Raw genomic sequence first — 10181 nt, forward strand, 5'->3', positions numbered from 1 at the left:
TATCGTATTTTATGAGACACTTGTAGATTTCAGGTGTTAGCTTAGCTAGTTAATGTTTAGCTAATTGGATGATTCAATTTTAGAGTATTTTTTAATGAAACAAGTTTCTTAATCAATATTAAAAATTTATTAAATAGAAAATGGTTAATAATTTCATTAGATTTAAAAACATTTATTTTCCTGTATCTTCTTTGAGGGAAACGGTTCTGTTGAACACCATCTGTAACAAATAAGAAAAAAAAATTGATGTTGAATTTGTTCATAAAAATACGGATGTTAAACAGAAAAAATAAGATCTACCTACAATGAAATGTATCTTACATAAATGGTACCGAAATAGGTACTTACTAGTACACTGGCGACTTTCTTGTTGGTGATGTAACTATTAATTGGCAAATAAAATTGATCAATACTGTCCCTGGCTATTTGTGGGGTGAGGGTATTTAGTGTTAATCGACAGTCCCAACTTCATTATTTTGTTTGAGGGCAACATCAATCAAATTAAGACAGCTTATTACGTTTCTTGTTTGTTGAATAGGGAAAACAATTATCACACAAACATTTATTATAAACGCGAAAGTTTGTTTGGATGGATGGATATTTAATGATTCACGGTAAAACTGGTGAACCGATTGTGACGAATTTTAGTAAGTATACAGCTGAGTGTTACTCTAAAAGCAGTTTTTATCTAAGTAGTTACGGCAAGTGCTACTGCTGGGAACCGGGTGAATATGGAAGGAACTGCTAAATACAACATAATTAAAAAATGCGAACTCAAAATCTCAAAATGATGAACATAATTATGTAGTTATATGTATAAAGACTCACATGATTAGCAGTAGTATCAGGGTCTACGGAGAAAAAGCCGATCCTCTCGAACTGGAACTTGTCGTAGACCTTGGCTCCTTTGAGAGAGGCATCGGCATAGGCGTTGACGATCTTCAGCGTGTCTTCACGGCAATCTGACAGGAACCCGCCCGGCACCTCGCTTGGATCCTCCGGGTTTTTATGTTTGAATCTAGATACAAAACATTTGGATTTATTTTTGGAAACTACTATTATGATTTGACGTATGAGCGTCGAAATCGTGTCTGTTAAGGGTTAGGTCGTAGTTTTCAATAAAAAATTTCAACTTTCCATTTGTCCCCATTCCAGCTATTGTAAACTGCATGCCCAGCGCGGTGAATATGGGCAAATCCCGAAATCTCCTAGCTCAGGGGATGCCTCTATCCAGCAGTGGACCGTTTTTAGAATGACAACGAATATATTTCAAAGAAAATATTCTTATCTTTCTTATATGGACGGACGGACGAAATGCTTTGTTCATTTAAACTGATAACATAAAATACATGTAATATACTTACAGAGGTTCATATAATCTGACTTCGACGGTGACTGGTTCGGACACCCAGTGAATGAAAGCTTTCGGTTTCTCAGCTGATTCAGACGTTTCCGCGGTACATTCTACTTCGGTAACCTTTCCGTCTGCGCTCTTGATTACTTTAGACACCTAAATAAAGAAAAAATATTATTTTGAATTACTTGACATTTCCATTAGCACTTTCAAAGTTTTAGGTAGTATTTAGGTTAATTTAAATTAAAACCTAACTAGGGACAAGTTTTCGCTTTAGTCAACTTCTGTTGCGTAAATTTTTCCGAAACGAAAATAGAAGCTACCTACTTTTGGCTACGTCAGCAGAACATTTTGCGTACTTTAAAAGTAACATTTTGCGTAACATCTTATGCTAAAGTTAAAACATTTTCTAAAATATAAATGTACAACCCGTGCCGATAAAGAATGGGATTAGAAATTGCGACAGCTGTATTCAACTCTCGCTCATGTGCTATAGTGTATGAGCGAGAGGTAAATGTAGGTATTTTTAATTTTACCTATTTAGCAGAGTTAAAAAAAAATTAAACATAAATGTAGATATTAGAAAATGTTGTTTATTTTACCTTAATAACATAGCCTGCATGTCGCAACCCGACCGTTTGTTTCGGCGTGAGTCGCCGGTACCCCTTCTCGGGTTCTTCCTTAAAGTCCGTGGCCTCAATGTAAAGGACTTTACTAAGTGTCACTGTGTGAGTGCCTTTGTCAGGCTCGTTGGGGAAGTCTGGTACTGTTACTTGTATGGGTTTGTCGCTTGGGAAGTTCGTTATTGTTATTTTCAACGGCTCTAATGTTACCATGACTCTGAAACAAAATCACAATTGAAATTGTTTTGTTTTTTGCCTTTTTTATTTTTTCTTAGAAAAGGCTTACATACTAATAACATTTTCTTATTTAAACTTAAACTAGATAGTCAGATTGCTAATTACAAGCCTCCACAGATAAATTATACAAACTATCGATTACCTCACTTTTGTTATATTAGTTAGAGTAAAAAAAATAAAATCTAATATAGTAAGTAGGAATCCCACCCAAAACAAAAATGTGAAAGACTGCCAAGTTATTTCAGTGGGTACACATACCTCAGTTAAAAATAGTTACTTTTTAGTGATGTTACTTGGCAAGTTTTCACACACCTTGTTATAAATTATTTAATTTTATATTAAAACTTGCCAAGTAACATCATTAAAAAGTAACTATTTTTAACTGAGGTATGTGTATGGAACTTGGTACTTATTCAGATCTCACTTCTTTTATAGGCGAAGCATTCCCATATTATCGAACTTGGCAGTCTTTCACGTTTTTGTTTTGGGTGGGATTTCATTTATTTTTGTAAGGTTGTTTATTTTATTTTTTTCTTATTATTAAGTTAGTTAAGGAAATGTCTCATTTATACTATCTTTCAGATTTTTGAATATGCACTATGCTTCTTACAAAGAAATGAAGATATATTATATAAATATAGATAAATTTAGTTCGTTTTAGTTCCTTAGGGGTATAAATTTACGCGGGGTATAAATTTACACCTTCATTATTTTGAAACCGACTCACACTTTGCCATTTTCAGATTTTTCCCTTTACCTTGACATAAAGACCTACCTCCATGCCAAATTTCAAGTCAATACGACCATTGGAAGTGGTCTAGGTTTTTGATGAGTGAGTCAGTGAGTCAGTCAGTCAATCAGTGAGTGTATAGTAAAAATAGCGATTTTCTGACGTCAATATCTCAAGACCTACAATAGGTATATTAATGAAATTTTGTATTTTAGATAAGTGAGGGGGTCTCAACAGATACTAGAAATTTGATATGCGTAAATAAAATAGATTTTGAGTTACAGGGGGGTCGAATTTGGCCCGAAATGGTTCGTGTAATATAACCCACGGCTGGTGTGTCGCTTTTTTTGCTCGAACTTGGCGGACACACTGCCGTGTGTCTAGATAATTATGTAAAGGTTTGTGCTTATCAGATAAGTATTCCGGGGTCTACCCCATAATTTGAAAAAAAAAAACCAATACCTATTCGCTTTCCCCGAAGCAAATATAAGTAATACCTTGTCAAGCAATTGCCATGACACATTTACGTACAACTAAATTCTAGGAACAAAGAATAAGTAACATTGTAAGTGGACATTGCATACTTTGTTACTTACTGTTCGTAAGTTACTTTGTTAAACTAAATAAAAGCACAAAGCAGAAAGATGTCACGTGTATTGCACGCCTTAATGACATCCTAAATATTCTAAACCTTTGGTACAACTAGAGTACTGCAACATTTTATCAGCTACCCTTGAAATTGAATGACATGTAAAACTGTTCGCGTGTTCGCGATAACATTGCAAGGATAATGGAATATTTATGTCGGTCCTTTTAAAATGACTTTGTGTTACGTAAATGTCAGTGCACATGAGTCTTCTGCAGTACGTGGGCGTGTCCGGCTATATTCATGAAAACTACAAAATAGCATCGATGACCTAAATAGATAGATGAATTCATTTGTTCATAGTCAGCTGTTTTTAGGATTAGTTAAGTTCTTTACAAAAATAAATCATCATTGTAATTTGTACAGCCTACCCTTTCGAAACATTTTAATCTAAATATAAGTATGCTTTTTTTGGACGGACGACTGTTGGTCCCGCCTCCTCTTTAGGTACTAAGTTACCCGGGTAACACACAATACGCCTTGGTGAGACTATTTGTACGACTTTCTGGATTATAACAGCCGTTAAAACTGCCAACGATATGTCCAATTTGTACACTTGCTTTACATTGTTTAACCATTGATAAAGTGGACCCAATGCTATAGTTAGATACAAGCCTGTAGAGCCATTATGCATTAATTATACATGGCATTTCAAAATATTAATAACTTACCTAGGCGCGGTACTATTAAGCACATCTCTAATGCTGGCGTCCAGCATGGCGGGGTCCACCGCGCCCACCGCGCCCGTCACGCCCAGCGCGGCGCAGAACGAGTTGATGGCCGACGCCGGCACACCGCGGCGACGCAGCGCCGTCAGAGTGTACAGTCTTGGGTCGTCCCAGTCTACACAAGAAAAGCAAAAGGATTAAAAATCTTGAGTTCTCTGAATCTCAAACGCACTCAAACTGGTCACCTAATAATACCTACATGTCAAAATATAAAAAAATATTTGAGAGAACTATACAAATTGTATTATAGAGTAATACATCTTATATTGTGGAGCTGTAACCATAGTTGTACAACGCATGTTGTCGAAAGGTATTGCGGATCAAATAGATTTGCAATACATTATCCACAATAAACAGACTGCGCTCCGAGCGAAAACTTCGAAATTACTAATGCTAGTCAAATTAGTAACTGCAAGTTATCGAGTGGGAACTATTATTTTATTGCAGGCGCCTTAACAACTATGGAATCACTGGTCTAGGACACAATGGCATGATTCTACTATAACATTCTCAGAAATATCACAAGTAAAATAGAATGCAAATAAATACAATTACCGTTAACAATCTTTTCATCAATAAGTTTAGCAATTTTCCTCTTAGATACCACAGTGTAGTTTACGTTGAGACGGCCGTACTCCCATTGCACAGGGCAGTAGATGCCCAAAGCATTGCACAACCAGTAATAGGATGATCTGTAAAAGAGGTTTAGAAATAAACTATGTGTTATTTTTTTTATTTTATTTATTGTCAAGACCATGTTTGTCAAGGGTTAGGCAGAAAAAACTAAAACAATCTGAAATCCATTAAACTACCTATATAGCTGAAATGACTAGATAGTTTAACTCAGATTTGCGCGCGGCCCTATGTGTGCGTCGGCTTGTAAATATACAACTTTCATTCGTGTGACAGTGACGTCGTCCGAGCATGACGTGTTCTTATCGCTTTTTGTTATGGGTACAGTCGTTTACGAAAATGTCTAGTTCTTCACGGAGAAAATGTTTAAGGAGTCAGGTAGCGTTTCAAAAAATGAAACAACATTCAAAGCTTTTTATTATTACATTTTACAGTTTTTCATTATTTTCTCATAAGTTTTTCAAATTGACGTTGACAGTATCTAAGAAATAAATGAGGTGAAATATCTAAGATGAATTAAATACTCCTTACATATTTTCTAGATCTCGGGGTACGCGGACAATAAATAAAAGTGTGGACTAAGAATGTAAAAAGACGTATAATCTAGTATAATAATGTAAACAAAATGTGTGGGGAATTTTAAAAAATAATATTGCTTCGCATAATGTCGACCAAAATAAGACGGAAATAATGAAACTCATAAATGAACGTTTAAGTCATATTGATGAAGGGATGTTGGGTAATACTTGTCGACATGTACAAAAGAAAAAAGAAAAATACTATAGACATTTTGACATGGAGTCAAAATTTATAATTTATCTCGGTGAGAGTAGCGAATCCGAAAATTCATCATTTGATTTTTCAAGTAGCGATTCAGAATCATTATAAATAAATAAACATTAAATTACGTAATAACTGTTTTTCTTTAAACAGCCGTAACCCCTAAATAACTGTATTTGTACCCGACTGTACCTCTTGTCACGCACACAAAGTCACTGTGTATGTACAAGGGTTACCCACACATAAGGCCGCGCGCAAGACTGAGTTGAACTTACTATACCTACCTACCATATTTACAGTGCTCGACGCTCTTACAATGCTGCAGTGGGGCATATCATTTCAGCTTAGACCATCTATGTATGTACACCTTTCTATGAATACTATTGTTTTAGTTTAGCTGGTTAAGATTTTGAATTAAGAAAGGATGAATAATATTAATACTACTAACCTCCTTGATTGGAACTCCTTGGTGCACAAAGAATGGGTGATATGCTCTATACTGTCACATAAACAGTGGGTGTAGTCATAGGTGGGGTAAATGCACCACTTGTTCCCAGTACGGTGATGAGGCTTGAACCTTATCCTGTAGGCCACAGGGTCTTGTTTACCTTCTTCAAGAGTAATCTTCATTCGTAAGGTAGCATCTCCTTCATCAATTTTACCATTTTTCATATCCTAGAAAAAAGTAATATTTACCATTTAGATATAAATGTTAACCATTTAGGCGCTATAAATGTGATACCTAAATTGTATGCATTTATGACGCCTCATCTCTGCAAACTTATGTGTTATTAAACATTCCATCAGAATCAATTTTTTTTCAAAGAAAAGTGTTAGGTATCACATACATATTGCATCATCATCATCTCAGCCATAGGACGTCCACTGCTGAACATAGGCCTCCCCCTTAGATCTCCACAGATACCTGTTGGAGGCGACCTGCATCCAGCGTCTTCCGGCGACCTTTATAAGGTCATCTGCCCACCTTGGTGGACGTCCTACGCTGCGCTTGCATATTGCATAGAACAACATTATGATTCAAATGTTTAAAACTTAATATTGTATGTATAACATACCTCAAACAGCTGCAAACTTTCTTCAACAGGCCTGTTCCTCCATGGTGAAGGTGGTGGATTGAAACCCTTGATCTCCTCAGACTTTTGATGGCACACATAGGCAAGATCCTTGGTAATCAACTGGACCGCCCATTCATACAGCTGGTCAAAGTAGTCTGATGAGTGGGTGATTTTGTATGGGGTGTAACCTGGAAACACCATCATAAAGACAAAGTTTAATCCTACTAATATTATAAAATGTGAAATTTTGAGAGGAGAATGTATGAATGTATGTTTCTTATTCTTTCATGGTTGAAAGGAGATGGCCAAAAAAAACCCAGAGTCAACAGAAACTTTACATGTATCATTGGATTCAGTATAATGTGTGGATTTAAAAAAGTATTTCATATCATCCGAAAACCATGGGGTTCTCTTTTTATAACGGTTTTTCGATCAAGAATTTAGGTTATGAAAAAGTTTGCCTTTACTATTTGCTGTTCTTTAGACGTTTGGGATTTGCAAAATTATTTTTTTGTTTGATAGGGTATACTTCCCAGATGTTCCCATAGTCGTCAGGTCAGGATCTGATGATGGAAACCCTGAGAAATCGAGGACAACTTACGAAGTTGTAGGCGTGCATAGGGTAAAAACTTGTCACTCAGCTGTATGTCTATAAGCACTATACAAGAGTGGAGGTTTTAAGTTGACTTGATGATGGAGAGAAGAGAAGATCGAGGGAACTCAATGACTGAATATGCTAAACTACTTTTTATAAAAACACTGACTTCTGGGCCGATGCACCTAATAATAGTTTTTTTTTAATTTTTATTATTTACCTTTGCCAGTTTATGAAGGTTGCACATAGCTGGGAAACCTCTCCAAGTAGATAAGGTCGGTGTTTAATCTTTTCTGGAGTGGTTCATGTCAATAGTGCAATGGGTAGGGGTCAAAATCAAGATCTTTTAATCTCCAGGCAAAGTCTGTAACTATGGAGATATTAATATTGGCTTGTATAATGTTAGTATACCTTGTTTTTATGTGCCTTGATGTAAATGATCCTCAAAATCAACATAAATTCAACATAACCTATTTTGTGAAAATATGATATAGCTCCTATACCCCATGGATTTCAGGCTGGATTTTTTGGTACCATCAAAGGTCTATCATAATGAACCCATTGGTACCCCTTTCGTTGCTGTCGATTCTGGGTTTTTTTACTATGAAAATTTGGCCATCTCCTTTGGTATGTAGATAAGTGGTACCCTCAATATAAACACATAGGCTACTTTTAATTGGTCATATCAACTAAAAACTTTAATATTGAATTACTTACCTAACCACTCCACCATGTCTTTGATGCCCACAAAGAACTTTTCTTCCTCTTTCTCAGGGTTGGTATCATCATACCTTAAGAAGCAGATACCATCATGAGCAGCCGCATAACCAAAATTTATATTAATCGCTTTCGCATGTCCAATATGTAAAATACCATTTGGTTCCGGAGGGAACCTAGTCCTCACTTTTCCACCAGTGATTTTAAGGTGCTCCTCAAGTAATCGTTTAGTATCATTTGTAACTACATAGCCATCAGACTTGAAGTTCTCGCCAGGAGCATGGAAGGGCAGCTTTTTCATCAACTCTGAGATAGATGTAGCACCACCAATGTCATCCAATGATTCAGGTTTTTCTGCTGATTTTGTTGCTGGATTTAGAGGGAGGTAACCATCAGTATTTAATGCTATAATATTTTAGGCTTAGATTACCTACACTAAGCATCTTTCTAATAGGTATATATCACAGATGCCACTACCTTGTTCAACACAAGAAAATACATGACAAAATCTTATTTCATCATGAATTAAATAAAGATTGAGTTTATCTAGCATTTATAATAATAATACACAAAAGAAACATACCTTTATCATCTGTTTTCTTGGCGGATTTCTTGGCATCACCTTTAGGTTTCTTTTCTGCTTTTGGTGGAGGAGCTAGATCTGCTTCTGTTTTAGGGCCCAACAGATCTAAAATCTTTAAACAATTTACAATTCATTTTACTCTATACTTTATAATTAAGGAAATAATTAAGACTTAATTAATTATTTTTTAATATTTAAGGACATACTTTGAATTTATTTATCTCACCTGAACATCAACTTCATTCTTTATGGCTTTTCCATCAGCCCAAGGTAGGTCTGCTCGCACTGCTTGCATAATAATACCAGAGTTAAACCTGTACCTTTTCTCCAACAACTCTGCTTTGTACTGAGCCATGTGCTTCTCCACAGCCTGCTCGACTTGCTCCGGCGTGACCACGACACCAACACCGCAGGCTTGTTCAAACGCACTGATGTCTACATTGCCCTCGTTCACATGACTGATCAGGTACTCTAAGGCTGCATCAACTCTTAGAGTCGAGTCAAGCTTGCCTTTAGCGATGAAGTCGCAAACAAATGCTAGTTTATCAGCAACTTGCGGCTTAATCTTCGTTGCCAGATGGTATATCAACATTCCGGCGCCAGCTGGCAATTTCGCTACGTCCACCTAAGAAATCAATTAACATAGCTTCACTTGTGCATGTAAACGTTTAACTGACGAAGATTAACTTAATTATCATTCATCGTCGTTAAAAGTAAAAGTATTGTAATAGTAAAGAATTTGAAAGTTCTAACCTCATTTAATGCGGCAAGTAAATACTTGGTTACGTTGGCGTTTTTCAATGTTTCTTTTGCCTTTTGTTCATTAAGGCCTAAAAGCTTAAATCTCTCTATAGTTTCCTCCGGCGTCATCTTAATTTTATAACCAATTTCTATTTATTTATACTCTAAACGTGAACGTTCATCAACGTTCACAAAAAAATCGCAGCTGAGCTGTGCAGTGTCAATGTCAGAGTGGCAGTCACTTCTGTCACTGTCACTACTGACGTTGACGTGAAATTATAATACGTTCCATTTTAGCAAGAGTTAAGTAAGGACTAAAGACTAAGCAGATAATGGTGGTGTTAGCCCCTCAGTCAGCCGTGGCAACAAAATGACTGTAACTATGCTTTTCTATCATAGTTCTGTATGGAAAATGTATCCTAGGTCATCATCCTCCGAGCCTTTTCCCAATCCTGTTGGGGTCGGCTTCCAGTCTAACCGGATTCAGCTGAGTACCAGTGCTTTACAAGAAGCGACTGCCTATCTGACCTCCTCAACCCAGTTACCCGGGCAACCCGATACCCCTTGGTTAGACTGGTGTCAGACTTACTGGCTTCTGACTACCCGTAACGACGAAAATATTCAAAATGTATCCTAGGTATCTACCTAAAATATAAATAATAGCGATTATACCCACATTATGTATTATTTATTAAGCAATATCAATTACTGCCTATTCTTCCTCTCATCGCGTGATCT

The 10181-nt window shown here is 36.3% G+C and overlaps 1 protein-coding gene across 1 annotated transcript; it reads right to left on the reverse strand.

The window, feature by feature from the left end:
• Positions 1–108: 108 nt before the first annotated feature.
• LOC124632527 (probable glutamine--tRNA ligase) lies at positions 109–9672 on the reverse strand. Its single transcript, XM_047167390.1, has 12 exons — positions 9456–9672; positions 8929–9327; positions 8703–8814; positions 8120–8488; positions 6808–6995; positions 6180–6406; positions 4874–5010; positions 4262–4433; positions 1957–2194; positions 1365–1510; positions 829–1018; positions 109–220 (listed from the first exon to the last, which is right to left on the reverse strand). The coding sequence occupies exons 1-12, from the start codon at positions 9570–9572 to the stop codon at positions 173–175; spliced, it is 2343 nt and encodes a 780-aa protein (XP_047023346.1). The 5' UTR covers positions 9573–9672; the 3' UTR covers positions 109–172.
• Positions 9673–10181: the final 509 nt, after the last annotated feature.

Source organism: Helicoverpa zea, chromosome 8 (assembly GCF_022581195.2).
Source record: "Helicoverpa zea isolate HzStark_Cry1AcR chromosome 8, ilHelZeax1.1, whole genome shotgun sequence".
Taxonomy (NCBI): domain Eukaryota; kingdom Metazoa; phylum Arthropoda; class Insecta; order Lepidoptera; family Noctuidae; genus Helicoverpa; species Helicoverpa zea.

What these genes read in the sequence shown, in the direction of transcription:
- LOC124632527 (XM_047167390.1), bottom strand. Translation starts at nt 9,572, where the DNA reads ATGACGCCGGAGGAAACTATAGAGAGATTTAAGCTTTTAGGCCTTAAT. An exon ending in CAAGAAAACAGATGATAAAG is followed by an intron (nt 8,489 to 8,702) that starts GTATGTTTCTTT and finishes CTCTAAATCCAG; the next exon opens with CAACAAAATCAGCAGAAAAA. An exon ending in ATGCAGGCTATGTTATTAAG is followed by an intron (nt 1,511 to 1,956) that starts GTAAAATAAACA and finishes TTCTTTATTTAG; the next exon opens with GTGTCTAAAGTAATCAAGAG.